This window comes from Leptodactylus fuscus, chromosome 1 (genome assembly GCF_031893055.1).
Source record: "Leptodactylus fuscus isolate aLepFus1 chromosome 1, aLepFus1.hap2, whole genome shotgun sequence".
NCBI lineage: Eukaryota > Metazoa > Chordata > Amphibia > Anura > Leptodactylidae > Leptodactylus > Leptodactylus fuscus.
In genome coordinates, this window is record NC_134265.1 from 174,265,058 (window position 1) to 174,288,829 (window position 23,772).

Sequence of the window (23,772 nt, forward strand, 5' to 3'; positions counted from 1 at the left end):
ACTTCGTCTCACTTTACGCCAGCTGCGACCATTCATATTAATGGTGTCTTCTCATGGGACAAAAGGGCTTTTGTGCACCTTCAGGCAGTGCTGCTACACCCCCATAGATATCACATGCTAACATGAAAACTGGACATATGTGCGCTATTGTTGGTAGTGCTTGTTTGTACAAAGACAATGGGGCAGATTTACTAATAGATTTAGACAGTGCATAAAAAGTGACAATTTTATTTCAATAACTCATGCTGGATCACAAATCCTGTGCCAGTTTTAGATTGTCTAGTCTAAGATTATATAATTTACTAGATCAGATTTGGTGAATTTTGGTTACAGCTCTTTTCTGATCATACTCATCCCTTATCAGAAAAGTTAGAAAAAGTGTCTAAAATGTGGTGCCCGGTGTGCAGGTCTTACTTAAACCAGAATTTTGTTACATGTAGCTTAGTATATCTGCCCATATATATGCACTTAAGCAGAGTGTGGTCACTGACAATGAGATCTTCCTTTGGCGTCCCAGAAGCTAGTGCTAGTTCCTCTGGCCACATGTTATTTTCCCACAACTGATATACAAAAGTAGGTCAATTGGTTTTCAATAAATGGCACGGATTATCCAAAACCAAATACGTTGGGAATGTTAAGTGCTTATTGAATGTTTAATTCTGCTTTAGATCATAGGGAGAACAAACTCATACATCTTAGAAGGAATGGAGTTATTTCACTTTGTGTTGCGTTTTGTGTTATTTGTTATTATGTGTACTATGCTTGGTCTGTTGGACATAATACTCCTTTGGTGGTTATGGCCTGGTTCACATCTGCATTCGGAATTCCGTTCAGGGAATCCGCTTGGGGACTCCCTATACAGAAACTTAAACGCATTAAAATGGCCCCATTATAGTCTATGGACCCCATAGACTATAATGGGGCCTGTGTGGTTTCCGCACAAAACATGCGGAGAGTAAAGTGCTGCTTGCATTACTTTTCTCTCCGCATGATTCATGTGGACATGGCACAGAAAACACACGGAACCCATTTTAATCTGTGGGATGCGTGTGGTTTCTTAGCTAACCACTTTTTAATGCGTATAGGTTTCTGTTCGGGGGATTCCCAAGCGGACTTCCCGAATGGAACACCGAATGTAGATGTGACCCGGGCCTTACTGCCATCAACCTTTATGTGTTTGTTTTTATCCAATATATATATGGATGCCAGTCTTTGTCTGACACTGATATGTGACCATTTAATGCTACTCACAGTTTAGGTTTAGTGGAAAAACCCTTGATGAATTTATAAAATAAAATAATCTAGCCCAGTGGCATCAAAATGTACAATAACAAAGTGCTAATAAAAGCTTAAATAATTCTTTTCTTTCCCACTAACATTTTCTATTGCTTTAAAGTTGCACCTTTTTCTTTACCGTTCTCAAGCATGACACTCTTAAAGTGCTGGTAACAATAGTGGAATCAGCTTAGTGTTGGTAGTCACAAGTCATTGCATGATGGGACATGGCCGTAACCCTTGTCATTGAAGTTATATCTGTGCGAGAAACAGGCTCACTAGTAAGCAATGCTAAAATAGTTTCCATCTCTCAGATTTGGTTCTATTGAATCCAGTAGATGTAGTCCCAGCTGTAGTTCCTGTAGTGTGTCATTGTGCAGTGCCCCATGTTTCATAGTGGGTGGCAGAGAAAGTACAATAGAAAAATAGAATTAAAAAATTACAAAAATAACAATACATGTACATCCAGAGGTGATCATCTTTCACCAAATCATATTTGTCCCATCATAATCCCTTTGTTCCTATGTTGCTTGAAAATCCTTTTGTCGGCTGCAGCATCCTAACAAGTAAGGTCCATGATGCAACCAGAAGTTTTTGTGCTTGCTTTTCCTGGTTCAGATCATGAGAAACATGAGTCAGGCAGGTCCAGTCTTCTGATAACCTTGGTAAGTCCCTTGTAAGGGCTGAACTGCACATAGGTACATACAATCACAGGATCATCACAAGCCTGCGGATCAGCTCTGTTCTGACTCACGTCTCCTTTCCTGGCTAAAATAAATTTCGGCTTCCGGATAGGGTGTCATGCTTTCCCACAAGTCCCACAGCAGCGTGATTTAAACTGTGCAAGCTGACATAGCTTCAGCTGTTTCACTTTTTCACAGTACCTGGTCGTATCTCTGCAGTCCACTAGAAGAAGAAGAGACATGATGTCACCATAGGTTTCATTCATGGTCAATAGCAGGAACAGTCCATTTCTATTACTATTATGTGTACTATTAGCAGAGTCTGTGAACTTGAGGCCAAGGTTCCATCATGGGTTCTTATAAAACTGCACAATATGAACTGCCTCTATGTTTGCACCTGGCTGTATGGCTTTAGGGGAGGGACATTAATCTGACTTATCTGAGATACAATGCACTGTGCTGCTGCAGCTGGTAGCAATATGAATTTGTCTTATCATGAATCACTAGCAGAATTTAATAATGTTGAAAGCTTTATAACTATATAAAAATGTTTTTACATTCAATAAGGCATCATGTCAGCATTTGTGCATTTTATATGCCACATAATATTAATGGTGCTTATAGATTGCAGCTTCATGCTGCAGGGGATTTTCCATAGTATATTAAGAAGGTGGACCCAAACACCTTATATACAACTGATTTCTGTTATAGATTTCTTTTTTAGATCAACCATAAAATCAACCATTTGCTATAATAGAATTTGGTACTATAGAATACTTATGGGACACTTTATAAACTTCTATGTATTGCACTTCAATAATGTATTTGCGCATTACAGGGAAAGTGACACTTTAATAAGAATAAATTAGTAAGCATTTTTCAGTATAGTAGCACAGTTACATAGTTAGTATGTCTGAAAAAAGACATATGTCCACTAAGATTAACCAGGGGATAGGAAACAATCTGACATTCTATACATTTCCATAACCATCAATGCTATTTTGCTGCTGTGACCAGATCGTGGGGTAGGCTATTCCACAGATTCACAGTCCTTACAGTGAAGAAACCTTGTCGGCTCTTGAGATTAAACCTTTTTTTCTCTAGATGGAGGGAGTGTCCCATTGTCTTTTGAGGGGATTTTACATGAAACAGCTTTTCCTCATATTTCTTGTATGGGCCATTTATATATTTATACAGGTTTATCATATCTTCCCTTAAACACCTCTTCTCCAGACTAAACAGTGTAAACTCCTTTAGTCTCTCCTCATAGCTGAGGTCCTCCATGCCCCTTTTGTGGTGCTCTGTTGAACCTGTGTATTTAGCTTCTCAGCTGAACTGAAAGCCATGATGGCACATATATAAGACGAGTATGACTTGTTAGCAGTGTCATTGAGGACACTCTTAGACAAGACAAGGCTCCCCTTTTTAGAAGGTAAGCAAATGTAATGTATTCTCCTTTGAAATCAAGATGATTTACAGCAGGCAAAATTACTGGGAATCTTTCAGATGTTGTGTAGAGTGCCTCTTCAGGTATGTTCACATGTAACATAAAAAAATTGCCTCCCCCTGTTTTCAATAGGAGGCAAATATTGAAGCAGGATGCTGAAAACATAAGCATCCTGCTCGATCTTGCTGCAGATTCAGTGATTCCTGATTCAGTTGCAGAGATCGCAGCAAAAGATACCGCACTCAGTGAACCCGATTAGCGAGTGAAAGCCATGGTACAAAGGTTGAGGGATGGGATGAGGAGAGCAATTTGAGGCGGAGGGCTGCCTGTTCACTTTCCACAATGTGAATATATCCTAAAATGCATTACATATAGACTTTACAATATAGCTGCAGGAACTTAGCACAAGTCAAACTCAGTAAAATAGTATCCATGATTTTGTATGTGACTGCATTTGCTAAGGTGCGATGGTGGGATGTGAAAATGCAGCTATGCATTATATAAACTTTCCCAAATGGCAGGCAAATTGGAAGTGAATCACTGGAGAACTGTGTGTTGCAAATGCGACCAGTGAATGACGCAATTTAAGCGTTTAGGACACTAAGGTTATGACTGTTGCTGTAAAACTGAGCATTTTACAAACAATACTGCCAATCCTTTACCAGCAATTTGGGGAACCGTGACAAGGGACCTCTTAAATCGTACCTTAGTAAATCCAGCCCTTACAGCTCATACCGTTCTCACAAGGTGCCATGTTGCAACGTTGCCAGTTAGTGGGCCGGGGTCTCCAGGAACACATATGCTCTTGAACAGCTTTGCCAGTTCGATGATGAACACATTCAACACGCCTGGACTGAAAACCATAGCTGCCACAGGTGGCTGTACAGAGGGTCCAAGTTGACACTCTCCACTGTACACTGCACATGTCTGCCATGCAGTTTTGTGTACTGAGCGGCCTGGGTAAAGTCAAAACAGTTCATGTTTAGTAAATCACAAAACTCATCACAATTTTTTAAGATGTCTCTTTTCTTATAGAAAAAAATTATAATAAGCAGAAAAATGATAACTTTGGTATCTTGGTAACTTTTGGTGGACAGTCAATGGCATAAAGGAGTTTTTCAAGGCTTGATATTTATGGCCTGTCCTTAGGATAGGATATCAATATCAAACCAGCCAGACACCTGCTGCGGCCATACTGCATCTACATCCACACAGACAAAGATACAGGGAGAAGGACAGATGTGTTCAGAATTACAGGCATCAAATAGAAACAGATTTCAGACATACAAACAGAAGGATAGTATGTTTCCAAACATCAAATCATGAAACAGACTACAGAACATATTGCTCAGGGTGGGTGTGACTAGAGAATTAGACTTCTATACACACAGAAAGACAGGCACCGACATCATAGGAGGCGAACACAATGATATGGGTAATATGTATGTCTTTTCATTCTAGTGATACCCTATAGTGACTCTAGTTTACATATATTGTTTTGCTCAATGGCTCTGTACCTCCCATACTGTATAACATACCAAATATGTTAGTGGTCTAGTGTCATACAAACAGAAAAATAGCATGCTTCCAAACTGAAGACAACAGGACACACTCATACAGGCTATAGATGCAGGTTTATATAGACACATAGGAAGACGGGGATTGGCGGGAGGAACATGAAGCAGCTGAGGTCACTAATCCTTAAAGAAACAGGAACATGCAGAGATGTAGCCAGGCTGCTAGGTCTGTTGGGAAAGGCAGTACACAGGCAAAGCACATAGTGCCAGTGTGATACAAGGGAGCTATTTATGTAGAATAGATACAATGCCTTTATAATACATTCTGCACAACTTAAGGTATAGTATGAAAAGGTGCACAGATAAAACCTAGCAAATAATTTCTTCAAAATGATAACCAGGAGGAAATCTAATGTTGTTCATGGCTGGAGTTTTGGCAATGTTCTAGCAATAAGGCTACAGGAGTTACTTATACCAAACTTTATAACACTACAGGTTTTTGCCTAAGTATAACAGATGAGTAAATATCTTGAATGCATGCTGCTGCTGCTGGATTTTGTCCCATTACTGATCTAGTTATGGCAATAATCTCTGCTCTATTAGTGCTACAAGCTTTGTATAAAGAGACTTCAAACGTCTATTATTATGCTATACCAAAATACACCATACTTCTACTATTCGTGCTCCTAGAATGAGAATATTGAAAACTATGTTATTATATATATCCCCATTAAACTACAGAAACAAGTGGACACAATTGGACAGTGGGACTCCAGATATGAGCAAATTACTCTAAAGGCTTGCTGGCTTAAAGAGCTTACAGTCTGATTGCTAGGAAACCTAAAGCATCCCAAAATTTTCCTCAGGAAATCGCTAGATGAAATTGACCATGCATATCCTAGTCTAAGTTCATTTACAGGGCAATGTAAAACAGATATGCTATGGTAATAACGTCAAAAGCATAGTAACATATTAATATGTGCATATACAATGTATTACATGAAAATTATATTACTTATACTGCAGGTGGATTGAAGTATTTAATCTCACATAAAAAACGTATATAATATGATTTATTAGTAGAAAATATTTAGATTGGCCTTATATTGATAAATTACCTGGGTAGGATCTGGCACTGTTCTGGAGATATGATGGTTCCTTCTCGTGTTTGACAGTAGACTTGTCTATGCTGTACGGCTGTTCGCGGTCCTATACATGGTCCATGACACTACACAAACAGATGTAGGCATCATTCAATTAGAAGCAGTATACCAAGTTTTCAACGGTAAACATGTTCATGAACTTACAGTAATGTGTAAAATGCAATGTAGTCTAGTTTTATAAACGCTATTGAGGACATATAACAAAACTCTTGTTTATAGAGAGCCAAACTCCTATCACTTCCTAGCAATGCCTTGTGAGGGGTGGAGCGAGCCCATCTGCTCATTTTAATTTGGAAGCAAATGCATCAAGTTCTTTACCACTGGGATTTGTCTCCTTTTTGTAATTTTGCATGATGCAAGTTTCAGAGTATGCGATCCAAAGGTCTGCTTGCTTCAATATGTAATAACTGCACTAATTCCCAGGCTAATAACAGTGAAATCTTAAAAATCTATAGTGAAGGAATGCTTAAGTTTAAACAGAGCAGAAAAGCAAATAACAGACATGTACTTAAAGGAGTAAGATATTTTACACATTAAAGAGGACCTTTCACCACTTTTGGGCACATGCAGTGTTATATACTGCTGGAAAGCTGACAGTGCGCTGAATTCAGCGCACTGTCGGCTTCCCGATCTGTGCCCGGTGTAAAGAGCTTACGGTGCCGGTACCGTAGTGCTCTATGGTCAGAAGGGCGTTTCTGACCATTAGCCAGGAACGTCCTTCTGCCTCGCGGCGCCTATCGTTCCGCCCGCTCTCAAATGATCTGAAAACAAAGATTGTTCAACATAGTTGTTCAGGGGAAGGATACAAAACGTTGTCTCAGAGATTTAACCTGTCAGTTTCCACTGTGAGGAACATAGTAAGGAAATGGAAGACCACAGGGACAGTTCTTGTTAAGCCCAGAAGTGGCAGGCCAAGAAAAATATCAGAAAGGCAGAGAAGAAGAATGGTGAGAACAGTCAAGGACAATCCACAGACCACCTCCAAAGAGCTGCAGCATCATCTTGCTGCAGATGGTGTCACTGTGCATCGGTCAACTATACAGCGCACTTTGCACAAATAGAAGCTGTATGGGAGAGTGATGAGAAAGAAGCCGTTTCTGCACGTACGCCACAAATAGAGTTGCCTGAGGTATGAAAAAGCACATTTGGACAAGGCAGCTTCATTTTGGAAACAAAAATTGAGTTGTTTGGTTATAAAAAAAGGCGTTATGCATGGCGTCCAAAAAGAAACAGCATTCCAAGAAAAACACATGCTACCCACTGTAAAATTTGGTGGAGGTTCCATCATGCTTTGGGGCTGTGTGGCCAATGCCGGCATCGGGAATCTTGTTAAAGTTGAGAGTCGCATGGATTCCACTCAGTATCAGCAGATTCTTGAGAATAATGTTCAAGAATCAGTGACGAAGTTGAAGTTACACCGGGGATGGATATTTCAGCAAGACAATGATCCAAAACACCGCTCCAAATCCTCAGGCATTCATGCAGAGGAACAATTACAATGTTCTGGAATGGCCATCCCAGTCCCCAGACCTGAATATCATTGAACATCTGTGGGATGATTTGAAGCGGGCTGTCCATGCTCGGCGACCATCTAACTTAACTGAACTTGAATTGTTTGTCCAAAATACCTTTATGCAGGATCCAGGAACTGATTAAAAGTTACAGGAAGCGACTAGAGGCTATTATCTTTGCAAAAGGAGGATCTACTAAATATTAATGTCACTTTTCTGTTGAGGTGCCCATACTTTTGCACCGGTCAAATTTTGGTTTAATGCATATTGCACATTTTCTGTTAGTACAATAAACCTCATTTCAATCCTGAAATATTACTGTGTCCATCAGTTATTAGATATATCAAACTGAAATGGCTGTTGCAAATACCAAAATATTTAGAACTAAAAATGATTAAGATTAATAGGGGTGCCCAAACTTTTTCATAGGACTGTAATCCAGGCACTCCAAAAATCAGATAAGTGTTTTATTTGTAATTCATAAAGTGTAGTATGCAATCCATCAAAAGTAAACATATTTGGTCCTGAAAGGACCTTTGGAATGGAATCGACCATTGGAATGCCAGAGAAAAAAAGAATAAATGAAATGATCATATGAGATAAAGGATAAGCAGTAGTACTGCTGTGGAGCGTCCTTTATCGCAAATGGTAGTAAGCAGAATGAATAACAGCAAGCACAGATCTAGAAAGAATTAACATATAAATTATATTGGAAAACTGTACAACTTTTTATTATACAAGCAATAACATTTGCCCCACTATTGGTCTAAAAATGGCCAACCCCTTTAATCATGGAATTGGGATTAGGAGCATTTTCTATTGTAGCCCTTGAAATGGGTGTACTTAGTAAACTATGCGATTGTCTATGCAATTGGATACGTTGTTTGTTGGCTTATATTATGCTAGAAAGTTGCTGTATTAGCGTATTCACTTTTAGGGAGCATATCTTCTCAAAGGTTGGGTCAGCAACATTATCAAAAATGTTGTGTTACACAGGCTTGTTAAAGAGTTATTCACATAACAACCTCTCATTACTGAGATGGTAATAGCCTTGTCCTTGCCTCCTTGAAGTAGCTAGGAGTTACTGAAACAGCCAAATGCAATTGTTCCATGTTGTTTACATAGCTTCCATTGAGGCAAACAGGCATTATGGAAACATAGTAAAGTGACCTATACTGTTGGGAGCTGTGTACATTGCTATACTATGCTGTTTCCACAATTCCTACTTACCTTTTCAGGAAAAAGTGTCAGGTCTCTTGTTAGTTTATTTCAGTGTTCAAATTTCATCCTCTTACCTGGCCCCATGAAGATGTAACCCATTGTACACAAAGATGTCTACTGCAGCTCTGACTATCAACTGGACGTTTTGCAGACAACACACAGATGTCATTTGAAACTGGGACTGAGATGCCACCACTTGTCATCTTTTGACAAGTCACACGACGGGTTTGGACGCCTCCTCCACAGCTTTGTGAACATGTTGACCATGATGTAACCATCCACCTAAAGTGAAAACAGTGACAGAATTATATAACATCTTCAGATCTAATATCTATCTATCGATCTATCTATCTATCTATCTATCTATCTATCTATCTATCTATCTATCTATCATCTATCGATTGATCGATCTATGAATATGAATGCTATGATAGAAAAAAAGAAAAAATATTTGCACATTCCTGTCACTTTACTATTAATGACCAGATAAACAGCCCAACTGTACAGTCCAGCTTTTACTAACTACAGTACAGAACAGTATAATTATCACCTATATTGCATGTCCTTAAAGGACTGTCCTTAAAGCATTTGAAAATCACATTTCCAAGTAATGCCACATTGGAATAGTCTGTATAAAAGCTATTCTACTCATATCTTTCTCTAGCCTGTATAAAAGTTGTTCTGCTCATTTCTTACCTTTGTGCTCCCCACCGTTTCTGGGAAAAAAAACGTTTATTTTCAAATGCACATTATGCTCAAGGAGCGCAGGGGATGTACCCCCTGTGCTCTGAGCACGTCAGCACCTTCCCCTTGCTCACCACCCCTTATTGAATCCTATTCACTCCCCCCTGCATCTTTTCCTCTTCTCAGTCTTGCGTAGCATATACTGGCAATTTTACGCCTCTGTAATATGCTCATGTAGTTCTATGGAGTATTGAGCATACTGAGCACAGAACTACATGCAGGTGCAGTACACTTGTGTAAGAGACCACAGCAAAATGGCTGACTGCGCATGCACGGGATTTCAATCCCGAACAGAACAGCGTTGGATGCTACGCAAGACTGAGAGGAGGAGGAGATGAAGGAGGGAGCGAACAGGATGCAACAAGTAGCGGCAAGCAGGGGGATGACGCTGGTGTGCTTGGAGCACAGGGGGAATGCCCCCTTTGCTCCTTGAGCTTAATTTGCATATGAAAATAAAGTTTTTTTCATGGGCTATTCCAATATGGCATTACCTAATAACATGATTTTCAAATGATAGACTCCCTTTAAAGAGTCACTATAGTAAAAAAGCAGCTGCCCCTCCCCATTTCAAAATTAATCTGTGTGTATTGTAATGGTATTTTCATAAGTTTCTAACAGCTTTATTGTGAAGTTATCTAAATTCCATACACCTGCATTGATAGTCTGACCTCATGTTTACATTACATACAGACTCACTACATGCAAAAAACTTCTTCCTGAAGTGCTTCTCTATTACCTAAAATATTATTAATTTAATAGGCTAGATTCCCACTACTTATTATATATACAGGAGTAAATTTAAAAAAAATAAATAAATAAATAAATGTATATATATACAGTCCTATGAAAAAGTTTGGGCACCCCTATTAATCTTAATCATTTTTAGTTCTAAATATTTTGGTATTTGCAACAGCCATTTCAGTTTGATATATCTAATAACTGATGGACACAGTAATATTTCAGGATTGAAATGAGGTTTATTGTACTAACAGAAAATGTGCAATATGCATTAAACCAAAATTTGACCGGTGCAAAAGTATGGGCACCTCAACAGAAAAGTGACATTAATATTTAGTAGATCCTCCTTTTGCAAAGATAACAGCCTCTAGTCGCTTCCTGTAGCTTTTAATCAGTTCCTGGATCCTGGATAAAGGTATTTTGGACAAACAATTCAAGTTCAGTTAAGTTAGATGGTCGCCGAGCATGGACAGCCCGCTTCAAATCATCCCACAGATGTTCAATGATATTCAGGTCTGGGGACTGGGATGGCCATTCCAGAACATTGTAATTGTTCCTCTGCATGAATGCCTGAGGATTTGGAGCGGTGTTTTGGATCATTGTCTTGCTGAAATATCCATCCCCGGCGTAACTTCAACTTCGTCACTGATTCTTGAACATTATTCTCAAGAATCTGCTGATACTGAGTGGAATCCATGCGACTCTCAACTTTAACAAGATTCCCGATGCCGGCATTGGCCACACAGCCCCAAAGCATGATGGAACCTCCACCAAATTTTACAGTGGGTAGCATGTGTTTTTCTTGGAATGCTGTTTCTTTTTGGACGCCATGCATAACGCCTTTTTTTATAACCAAACAACTCAATTTTTGTTTCCAAAATGAAGCTGCCTTGTCCAAATGTGCTTTTTCATACCTCAGGCAACTCTATTTGTGGCGTACGTGCAGAAACGGCTTCTTTCTCATCACTCTCCCATACAGCTTCTATTTGTGCAAAGTGCGCTGTATAGTTGACCGATGCACAGTGGCACCATCTGCAGCAAGATGATGCTGCAGCTCTTTGGAGGTGGTCTGTGGATTGTCCTTGACTGTTCTCACCATTCTTCTTCTCTGCCTTTCTGATATTTTTCTTGGCCTGCCACTTCTGGGCTTAACAAGAACTGTCCCTGTGGTCTTCCATTTCCTTACTATGTTCCTCACAGTGGAAACTGACAGGTTAAATCTCTGAGACAACGTTTTGTATCCTTCCCCTGAACAACTATGTTGAACAATCTTTGTTTTCAGATCATTTGAGAGCGGGCTGTCCATGTTCGGCGACCATCAAACTTAACTGAACTTGAATTGTTTTGTAGAAAGAAATGGTCCAAAATACCTTCATACAGGATCCAGGAACTGATTAAAAGCTACAGGAAGCGACTAGAGGCTGTTATCTTTGCAAAAGGAGGATGTACTAAATATTAATGTCACTTTTCTGTTGAGGTGCCCATATTTTTGCACCGGTCAAATTTTGGTTTAATGCATATTGCGCATTTTCTGTTAGTACAATAAACCTCATTTCAATCCTGAAATATTACTGTGTCCATCAGTTATTAGATATATCAAACTGAAATGGCTGCTGCAAACACCAAAATATTTAGAACTAAAAATGATTAAGATTAATAGGGGTGCCCAAACTTTTTCATAGGACTGTATATATATATATATCTTGTCTGTTCAATCTTGTGCAGCCAAAGTGTATCACAATTTTCTGAATGAGCTGTTTCATTTGGGGTTCAAGAATGCAGCCAAACTACTAAAATGAGATGAGATTTTTTCATGGATAGTTATATCCATACAGAAATTTTAGGAAAACATTTTAAAAATATAATTCCTAGAGTTGTCTAAAGAAGGGTTAAAAACCTATACTAAGTGCATTTAGACTGGATTATACTACTAAGGAAAGATCACCAATCCATTGTACAGCCAACACCCTATAGTTGCACAGCTGTATGGGTTTTATATGTTATAAGATGAGGAATACACATTTTGATGGATCAACACATCCATACCAGTGAAGTGAAACTACATAGTGCTGTTCTCCTAAGTATCTAATCCCCATAGGCTAACTTCTATTCTTTCATATAATTGTCCACAATGCTGTACTTCCACCATGGATTGCATGCAGCCAAAATCACTGTTCAGGTTGAAATGAAAACAGGATGTAGAACATTTCGGAGTTTATATAACTTTCCCATCTTTCTTTGGTGCTGGCAAAGTAGCTATTTCCTTCAAGATGTATCATCACGTTGGTGTCATGGGTGAACTAAAGTTCACTAATGATTAGGTGAGCAGAAGTAAGCCAATGAGGTCAAGGATTTCAATGTGTAAACTATTTTATGGAGGTCTCTTATAGGATCTGGCAAAGGCTGCTTAACTATTTCAGAGAAAGATGAATAGTTACAGAACACTTGCAACAGATTAAGATTTATTTGTGTAAGCCAATGAACACCATTATAACATAAATAATCAGGAAAAGCACAGAAATCTGATGTCATCACATTCTACCATTGCACCATGACTTCATGTACTGTCAGCAACTGCCATATAGACTTACTGACTAGTACACTCTTCTAGATAGGGACAGGATAGTATGAAATTTTGACATCTACAGCAATGTGCAAAGGTTTTAGGCAGGTGTGGAAAACTTATGCTAAGTAAGGGACTGTTCAAATGGTTTCCCACTTCAGATTCCACTTCAAAATCCATCCCCTAAGGGTAAGTTCACACAGGGTTTTTTGGATCGGAAAACGAGAAGGGATAGAAGATCCCAGAAGGTTGAAGGATACTCAGCATATATCAAAAAAATAGCTTTTATTTATGAAAAATTCACATGACTTAAAATAGACACATAGGACACTATATTCCACAAACAGGGTAACCAACAGGTACAGAAAGGTATTATAGCATAATAGATGTCCAAGGTGATAACATCATGAACTTGTAACTGCTCAAAAATACATCCCTTCTATACAGATTTAAATAATCTATCACATAAACACCCTCAGTCTGAGGGTGTTTATGTGATAGATTATTTAAATCTGTATAGAAGGGATGTATTTTTGAGCAGTTACAAGTTCATGATGTTATCACCTTGGACATCTATTATGCTATAATACCTTTCTGTACCTGTTGGTTACCCTGTTTGTGGAATATAGTGTCCTATGTGTCTATTTTAAGTCATGTGAATTTTTCATAAATAAAAGCTATTTTTTTGTTATATATGCTGAGTATCCTTCAACCTTCTGGGATCTTCTATCCCTTCTCGTTTTCTTGGAATATAGTGTATGGTTGGGATACGCTTTGTATTATGGGGTTTATATATGAGAGTTAGATATGTATGTCTGATGTTAATATAACTCTCTTGTGCTATGCGTTTCCTATATTTATTTTTTGGATCGGAACCTAAGGTGGAGGCCGCCTCAGGTTCAAATCCAAAAACCAGGTAGCCGCAACGGAAACCCGGTGCACTGTACCGGCATCCAACCATGCACTCTGATTCAGATTAGGCCCAATGAATGGGCTTAGTCCGGAGGAGGGTGTGTCTTCTGGCCGAATCGCGAGGCGACTTGGCCTAAAGAATGAGCATCTCGCTTCTTTTTTGAACTTACCCTAAGGGTCCAATCACATGGAGAAAAATGGTGAGGAATTTGGTGTGAAATTTCAGTGCTGAAAAAAAAAAGCCTCCCACTGCTAGCAGAAAAAGGAACCCATTGAAGTCAATGGGAGGCTTTTTTTTCAGTGATGAAATTCCACACCAAATTCCTCACCATTTTCCTCCGTGTGAATGGACCCTTAGTGTATCTATTTGCCAATAAAAGACATTGGCTTGATGGAGCGCAGAGTGCTGACTTCCCTTTGTGAACTTTAATTGTTAATAATACCGAGATCAGGGCTCTGTAGGGACCACATCATCACTTCCAGGACTGCTCCTTCATAAGGTGCTCACACCAAATATTGATGTAATTTAGATTTTTCTTTTGTTTATTCACATAATTTTGTTAATTGACAAAAATAAACTTTTAACAATTTTACTTTTGAAAGTATTCTAGCATTTTTTGCACACTTGTGCACATGACTGTAATAAATATATACATTTATTATATCTATTTTTACTGCTTTTTAAAAGTGTACCTTCTATATGAAAATAACAAAGCATTAGCTGTGGTCTTTGACTGTCAATTTTATAATATATTTCACTAGAGGATCCCAAAAAAGTAATGGTGTATGGATCTGACTGCAATAACTCAACAGGCAACTGCAGCATTGTCTCATTCCATTAATTAATTGGATATATGTATGTAGATGTGGGGGAGGGGAAGCAATGTATGTACTTTGGTGAATGGCATGACATAAGTATTTGTGATGGCAACACATCTGGGCATTTACAGGATGACTAGGAGAAGAAGTTGGCTTCTGGAACTCTATAACTGAAGAAGGACTAAAACACCTGACCATTTGCAGATAATCTGCTTTGCAGTGAGGTGCTCCTTCTATATTTATAGGGATACAACAATTTCCAAATATATTCAAAATAAATAAAATATAAATGAATATATTAGTAATGCAGAACCTGCTAGGTTATAATGATCTTCGGATCACAGCAGGTGATGAAAGCATGAATGAACCCGTTCCAGCACATCTTGGAGTTGGCCAGGTTTTGCATCTTACAAGCTGTGCATAGTTATCCAGGTCCTTGAGAAGTAGAGTATAGAATTTTCTTCATTCTAGAGGGTGGGTCAAGCCAGGACATGAGAACATTGACCCTTTCAGTACTATACACAATGTAAGATTTTCCCTAGGAAATATGGCAAATTATCTGTGAATCAGCCAGAGTTTGTGTTTCTTCGGTGACTCTCTTCGAAACAAGGTTTATAGGTTTGGCAATGCGAAGCTGGTGGAGGAGGTAAGTCATCTATCTCTATGCTAATGTTCCTCTGACAACCCACATATTACACAGCAGGGTCAATGTTGTAACCCCCCCCCCCCCCAAAAAAAACACAAAAAAACAAACAAACAAAAAACCACCACCTCCTTGCTTCTAATGTGCATTTGTAAAGAAAAAAGTGTAGAAAAACGAAGACTTAACCATTAGTGAGGATAATCTTGAAAAGTATTCTCGATAAAATCTATCATGATGGATAAATTAAAACATGACACCTCAGTCATAGCTGATAGCACATTTTCATGTGTGGACAGGAGATTTCAACAAGAATAATTTATGTGTCTCTATCTGCTCTTTTGAGGTATTACAAAGCCTGATGTATAAACTGCAATGTTCTCCAGACTACACATATATGGAATTTCAGTGTACTTTGGTCTCAAAATGATGGGTTTGAACCACAAGTGCCACACATTATATAAAGAAAGAAATAGAATGAGAGATTGGTTGTTCCTAAACTAAACTGCAAAGACAAAAGTGTAGAACAACTAAGACCCGGTTCACATCTGCGACCCCCCCCCCCGAATGGAGACCTATACGCATTAAAAAGAGGTTAACTGGGAAACCCGTGGACCCCATAGACTATAATGGTGTCCATGTGGTTCATGCTTGGTTTATGCAAGCAGCACTTTTCAATCTGCCTTATTCGTGCAGAAACTGAGTGCGAACCAAACGGACCTCATTATACTGTAGTCTATGGGGTCTGTGGGTTTCCTTTAGGTAACTGCTTTTTAATGCATATAGGTTTGCGTTTGGTGGGGGTCCAGGCTTAAGACTCAGAATAGAGGAGGCATTTTGGAATTTTGCTTTAAGTATAGAAACTACTGTAGGACCAATCTCTGGAGCACACTGTGATAAGATCCCTAAAGGAACCAAGCTCATTGTAGCAGACACTGACATACAGAGCATTAATTTCATGTGTTGTTCCGCAAATGTGACTGAGGGACCTAGACAAGCATTAGTGGATTCCTATGGCTGGGGAGTATATTTTTTGGTCCAGTAGCACCAGCAGGAACTATCCCTTCATTAAAGAGGACCTTTCACCATATCTGGGCACATGCAATGTTATATACTGCCAGAAAGCTGACAGTGCGCTGAATTCAGCGCACTGTCGGCTTTCCCGATCCGTGCCCGATGTAAAGCGCTATCGGTCCCGGTACCGTAGCGCTTTACAGTCAGAAGGGCGTTTCTGACCATTAGCCAGAGACGTCCTTCTGCCTCGCGGCGCCTATCACGCTGTGCTGTGGAGCCGGGAGGAACACCCCCTCCCTCTCCTGATAATGCTCGTCTACGGACAAGCTGTGTGAGCAGAGGGACGGGGCGTTCCTCCCGGCTCCACAGTACAGCGCGATAGGCGCCGCGAGGCAGAAGGACGTCTCTGGCTAACAGTCAGAAACGCCCTTCTGACCATAGAAGAGCTACGGTACCGGGCCGTAAGCTCTTCACACCGGGCACAGATCGGGAAAGCCGACAGTGCGCTGAATTCAGCGCACTGTCAGTTTTCTGGCAGTGTATAGAACTGCATGTGCCCGGATATGGTGAAAGGTCCTCTTTAAGCAGCACCAGTATGGGAATCATAAGGCCTCCTGAGGACAACTGTTGCTGAGTGCTATCCGTGTTTTTCCAGGTTAGCACACTGACCCATTCATTTCTATGGGCCCGTACACAAGACCTTGAATTACACGGTCCAACAATCCGGGCTGCAAAATATAGAACAGGTTCTATAATAAAATAGGTTAATAAAAGGAGCCGCGGAAACACGGTCAGTGCATGGGTGGCACATTCATATGAATCCAATGCGCCACCCTTTAATTCACGGCCAGCCAGAATCACACGTTTGTGTGAAACTGATCTAACAATTTACAGATCAGTCATCAGTCCATGTGGTCGTCTTGTCTATCAAGTACACTACCAGCACTACAGTGACATCTCATACTCTGTATTGTTTATCAGCTATCTATTAGTTACCCAACTACATAAGACTAGTGACCAAGGTGTCACATATTAATATATCCACCATGACAGATTTTATTAAGAATACTTTTAAAGATTATCCTCAATAAATGTTAAGTCTTCGTTGTTCTACGCATTTGTCTTTGACTTTTACTTTAGGAACAACCAATCTCTCATTGAATTTCTTTCTTTATATAATACGTACTTGTGGTTCACACCCATTATTTTGGACCACAAAATACACTGAAATTCCATATATGTGTAGTCTGAAGAACATTCCAATTTATACATCAGGCTTTATAGTATCTCTAAACAGAGACACATAAATTATTCTTGTTGAAATTTCCTGTCCACACATGAAAATGTCAACTTTCATGAAAAGTTAATTTTTAGATACGGCGTATATTGCACAAGAAGACAAAAGTTCTGGCATAAAAACAGTGGAAGCAGAAAGAATAAAAAGTAAGCATAATATATTTGTTACACCAGATTTCAGAAAGAACTAAAGTTATTGAAAGTCAACTGAGTCTTTTAAGTTCAACTTCAAGTTCACTCCACTTTTGGCAAACCATGCTGGGATTTGAAGTTGAGCCCTTAGGCCCGGTTCACATCTTCATTTGGCAAATCCGTTTGAAATCAGTATTTGACGTCTTCAACAACTGATTTTAAACGGTCCAGATAAAAACTCAGTCTCAGTTTGTAATCAGTTTGTTTTTGACCAATCATTTTTTTTTTCTTCTTTCTTCTTCATTATCAGTATGTAATCCATATGTAATCAGTTTGCAATCCATTTTCCCTACCCCTCAATGTTAGGCCTGGTTGACATCTGCATTCGGGTATCCGGGGAGTCCGCATGGGGACCCCCATAGTTCTCTGATGGGGTCCTCCAAATTAAAATCATAGGACACATCTCTCCACTCCCCTTATTGGGCTCACATATAGTATAATGCCCCAGTCCACATAGTATATATATCCCCTTTACTAGCCCCCATAGTGTATTACCCCCTTTATTAGCTACCACACAGAATAACACACACAGTTCCCCACAGTATATTATCCCCTTTACTAACTCCCACACTCTATTACCCCACACACAGTATGACAGCCCCTTTTACTGACACTCACACAGTAAACTAGCCCCTTTACTAGTCCCCACACAAGCTACAGCCAAATAGTGCTGCAAAATAAAATATGGCAGAAACGCATTGCAATTTCTTCCCCGTAGCACCTTTTACAGAAAGTCCGCAGAGAAAAACTACTTCTATTATACCCATATGTAAAACACTAGTATTTTCATAGGAATAACGGACATGGTGCAATTTACAAAAAGACAAGCATTTTTTTAATCGCAGCATGTCTGCTGCACTTTTTCTTCTGCATTTTTGGACAGGATTAACTGGAATCCCATCCACTTTGCAGGTACTGTAAAATGCTGCAGTTTTTGCATTTCTCACATCCAAATTGCAGCATTTTCGGTAAGTGGGGCCATGGCCTTAAAGGAGTTTTCTGGCCCCAAACAATGAGCTGTTCTGACAGCCTTCAGGTGCCATAAGCAACAACATGGCAGACATATTTACCCCTAAGGACTCTGCACATTTCATTGTCATTTTGTGCTGTGCATTGTCCAGCATAAATAGCATGTTTCCTTTATGAATTGGGTCTGTATGATTAGGTAGATATCTAACATGTATATCTTTTATGTACTACTATTTTTGTACAATAAAAACACTTTTATTTAAAAAATAAAAATTGTTTGTTTTATTGTCAACATATTCTGAGAGCCAAAATTTTTTTATTTATCAATCAGAGCCGTATGAAGGCTTATTTTAGTGGGGCAGTAATTGTAATGGTACACATTTTAGCAAATATGGCTTTTAGGCAGTTTTGATTTTACTTCTTTTTAGATTTTTGTTTAGTTGAAGTATGGGACTTGAACACTAGGAGGCCTGATCATAGGTCCTGTATAATACTCTACAATGCAATTTATTATGTTAGTCAGCCCAAGCCTGACAGTAATACCATAAGACCTTGACTAATAGGTTAGCAAACCAGGAAGAATAGAGGGCATTCTTTAGGCCCCATGTGCCATGACACACCACTGACACCCCCGAATTGAGTTCTGTGACCTTAGATATCACAATCATATTTGACTGTGGCTTCTAAGCAGGGGCGCACCTGCCATGAGGTGACCTGAGGCCTGGTGGAGTCTCATGGAATAACTGGAGGACAGCATTTTTTTTTTTTAAATTAGCAGCTACTTATTGTGTCATTACAATAAGTATTTACCGCTAGTTTTTAATCACCTGTCCACGCTCCTGTCCTGACTGCCCTCTTATGTCACAACGCTGAAGAATGTTATATACAGTGTCCTGACGTTTTTCAGTGTCAGCTACAGCGCACCTTGGAGGTGGCAATGGAGGGAGCAAGGACAGGAGCGTGTACAGGCGAATAAAAATTAGTGGCCACCTCTCTGTGTCTGGGTGGGGGAAGTGGGAGGGGTTCTGGAGGTGAGGTGTGTAAAAAAGGCAGTAATACACTGCATGTTGCTTTTAGCAAAGGGTCATGTACTGTGTAGGGAGGTATAAAAAGGGATCATAAATTGTGTGGGGGCCATAAATGTGGGGATCATATGCTGTGTGGGGGGTTAATAAAGGGGGTCATATACTGTGTGTGGGGTCATAAAAAGCAGGGTTATATACTGTTGGGGCAGAAAAATGCATCATATACCATGTGAGGGGGTGGGCAAAAAAGGGGGTCACATACCTTGTAGATGGCTAGAAAAAAGGGTTCATATACTGTATGGGGCCAAGAAAAGAGGGTCACGTATTGTGTCGTGTGCCAAAAAAAGATGTTTGTATAACGTGGAGGAGCCAAAAAAAAAAAAAGGGCGGTATTGTTAGGGAATTGCTAGATGACAATTCCCCAGTAGTTGCTGGAGAACCCTGGAGTAAGGGACACAAGAGACAGTGAGCCCTAAGCTGAAGCCCCCCACTGTCCTTTCCTCTTGCCAGGCCCTATCCAATGTAATAGGCGGCAACTTGGAGATGATCCTTTCCTATATATGTGACATACAAAACGCAGACAAGACAAACAACAACAAAGGGAGGTCAGCTAGCCAGGGTTTGGTAACAGTCGAGCAATGCAGTGCCAAATCGAAGTACAAAAGAATAGTCAATAGGAAAAGCCAAGGTCAGGATAAGAATACAAGTAACTAAACAGCAAGAGGAAGCCAGCAAGCACGAGGCAATAACAGGCACCAGTGTGAATGTGAGTCAAGACTAAATAAGGGAGGATAAACCCGCCCTGGATCTGACAGGAAGACAGGCTGTCAATCACAGGGCAAGGCCAAATTTAACTACTTCATGGACAGAGGCAGACAAGGACAGAAGACGGGTGTGGTGCAAATTCAATTAAAGAACTAGAGCCGTGTTCACACAGTGCAACCAAAAACTCTAAGCAAGGAACTAAACTGCACACACCTCCCGCACTGTCGCATGCAAGAAGAGGGTGGCGCAATGACCTGAACAGGCACAAATGTTACAGGTATATACTATGTAACAAATATAATAATACATTTGCTGTTTGTTGTATACTTTCTGTTTACTTAAATGAAGGATTATAAAATTTACCATAAAACATCAAGATACCGATACTTTTAAAACTGCTGATTCTGATGTTTTCCTTTAGACTCAAAACAGTATGTCCAATAATAATTAACGGCGCACAGCAAAATTATCATCTTTATAATAATGAATTAACTGGAAAACGTAAATCTAATACGAACCTCGGGGGACAGTCCCTTCTGTTACATGCAACTGGATTTATGGATGGTTTTGGTTTCTCTTGGCAATTTGACACATTGACCTCTTGCTTGTGGAGAACACACCTCAGTTGTGGATGTTGGATGCCCCTATTACCACAGGATGCTGTGCATGGGAGGTGACCAACCAAACTCCATTGGTAATCTGTTCAATAAGCAAGTTGTGGAAGAGAGAAACACGTTGGCAGTTTATATTTTCAAGTTTTTTAAAGAGTACAACATATTGTTATATGATTGATATTATTTAGACACAGCTTTAACTCCTTCCCGCTGGTGACATTTTTTGATTTTCGTTTTTGACCCCCACGCCTTCCATACACCATAACTGTTCTTATTTTTCTGTTCACAGAACCACATTAGGACTTAATGTTTGCAGGACAAATTGTTCTTCATAATGATACCATTTATTATTCTGTACAATGTACTAGGAAGCTGGAAAAAAAAAACTGAATGGGGGGGATAATGTGAAAGTGCATTTGTGCGATTTTCTTATGGGCTTCGTTTTTACAACATTCACTTTGCAGCCAAATTGATATGTCACCTGTATTTTATGTTTCGGTATGATTCTGGGGATACCAAATTTATATGGCTTTATTTACATAAATACATTTGTTTAATTTTTTTTTCCCTTAAAGTTGCTATATTCTGACACCAGTAACTTTTTCATATTTCTGTGTACCGGGATACATAGGGTGTCTTTTTTTACGGGGCCAGGAGTACTTTTTAGTAACAGTGAAAAAAATGGCTGTTTGGCACTTTTGATTTTTTTTTTCCCCCACAACGGCATTCATCATGCAGGAAAAATATTTTTTATAGATTTGTAGATTGGGTGTTTTCAGACACAGGGATATCTAATATTTGTGTGTTTCACAGTATTCTAGTACTTTTGTATGTGATCTAGGGAAAGGGGTAGTAACCGAGAGAAAATAACTTTTTTGCGTCTAAGTGTAATCTTGGTACAGAGAAAATCAACTTTTCATCCGTAAGCTGAAAGATGTTCGACAAACCTAAAGCGTGACCACGTAGTCAGTGTGGTTGACTGCACTTTGGAACCTGTCAGTCATTATGTTGTAATGGTGCTGGATGGAGACTACAGATGACAAAACAACTAATTTGCATTCAGAAAAAAAAATACTTTCTTGGCTACAATATTGCACGTTGCCATATAAAAGTCTCTGCAACAGCACATAAGTGGTTTCAAAGTGATTTTTGTGGTGGTAGATCCCCTTTAAATCATCTGAAGTTTGACTTACAGTACCTTGAAGTGACAGAAAAGCTTTTTGCATGAGTGAATAAGATGAATTCTTCTGGATTAGACAACTATATTCTCCTTGGTGGTCCTTGCTTATGTTGGTTAGCTGAAGGATCTGTCCGCCTTCCAGAATTGTATATGTTAGCTTTGTTCCACTGTTGAGTACTTCAGTTCCATGAACCCAGGTGATATGGGGAATAGCCTTTCCTTTCACTGGACAACCTGTGAAAGACACCAATGACATGGTTAGACAATAGAAAAATCAATAATATACTCATTAATAATTTACCAGTAAATGTTATTTTATATTATAGCTATGACTCTAAGCAAGTTTTGGCCATGTGTCATAAAGCCAAGTTTCACAGTAACATGCATGTATGATATACACAGCTACTAGCTTATTTTCTACAATGGTCCAGCCATATTTAATTTCATAAAGGAAATTAGTAAATGAAAAGATCTACGTCAATTCTGCAGCATGCTTACAACCATGGATATTAGGAATTAATGTGTATGTTCATGGGATCCCATTCCAGAGTACTGGTGCAGCACAGAAAAATTCTGGAGATGGATCTGGAAGGTTTGGACTACAAAGAATGTTAACACTGATTGTTTGCAGACTAGAGACCATGTGTCATGAATCTGAACTGAATGTGGAAAAGGAAAAGTTACTGGCATAGGGTAAAAGTCATTACTAGATTGTTTGGGCAGAAAGATTAACCCAGATAAGTAGTAATGATTTTTAGCTATCAAGGCAAGGAAATTTGGAGTAAAAGTTCTAGTTCTAGATTTTCCTCTAGTTATGTTTTTCAAGTGCAGAAGGCATGAGAATAAAAGTATGTCACTGTAGGGGTTATATGGAGTTGCATATAAATGTGAGGCAGAAGGTTTCATTTTTGAAAGATTCCATTTCGGACATAGTAAGGACATGATGTTAGAGCCAATGGACACAGTGGTGTTTTCTAGTACAGCAGGGTGATGTCACAGCAAGTTGCATGTAATTGGGAATCCTCAGTGAAGAGAAGCACCCAATTGTGTGACAAGGGCCTTTTAAACTTACGGTAGATTGAAATTTTATAAATGTTTCATTTAACCCTAGAACGCATGACGTTAAAAATACATAAATTTTAACGTATTGGGGGCCTTTTATCCCCCATGCAAATAATATAGAAAAACACACTTCAATTACTTTCACAAGTTTATTTCAAAATTGTAAATTGAAATCTGAATAATGGAGCAAAAAGTTAAGCATGCAGGCCTAAAAGGCCCCAGGTATGCGTTCTAGGGTTAAAGGGGTCATGCCACTGTTGCTACTTGCCATCTTTTCACAGTGGATACATTTCAAATGGTTAGGATCTGACTGCTGGGAACCCCACTGATCTACAGCTTTCTGACCAAATGGAACAACAGATACACATGTTCACTGCATTACGCAAGTATATGATTCTGAGGGATCTCTGTATTCTTTGATG

At 39.3% G+C, this 23,772-nt stretch overlaps 1 protein-coding gene across 1 annotated transcript in view; it reads right to left on the reverse strand.

Moving 5' to 3' along the window:
- Window positions 1-1,148: 1,148 nt before the first annotated feature.
- Window positions 1,149-23,772, reverse strand: part of ADAMTSL1 (ADAMTS like 1) — a 624,112-nt gene continuing 601,488 nt past the window's right edge. The window contains exons 25-30 of the mRNA XM_075279894.1: window positions 22,307-22,522; window positions 21,013-21,193; window positions 8,892-9,099; window positions 6,041-6,150; window positions 4,141-4,361; window positions 1,149-2,181 (exon numbers count right to left, since the gene is read on the reverse strand). Of these exons, the coding sequence (XP_075135995.1) occupies window positions 2,075-2,181; window positions 4,141-4,361; window positions 6,041-6,150; window positions 8,892-9,099; window positions 21,013-21,193; window positions 22,307-22,522 (1,043 nt within the window). The 3' untranslated portion in view covers window positions 1,149-2,074. The remainder of the gene's footprint in view (window positions 2,182-4,140; window positions 4,362-6,040; window positions 6,151-8,891; window positions 9,100-21,012; window positions 21,194-22,306; window positions 22,523-23,772) is intronic.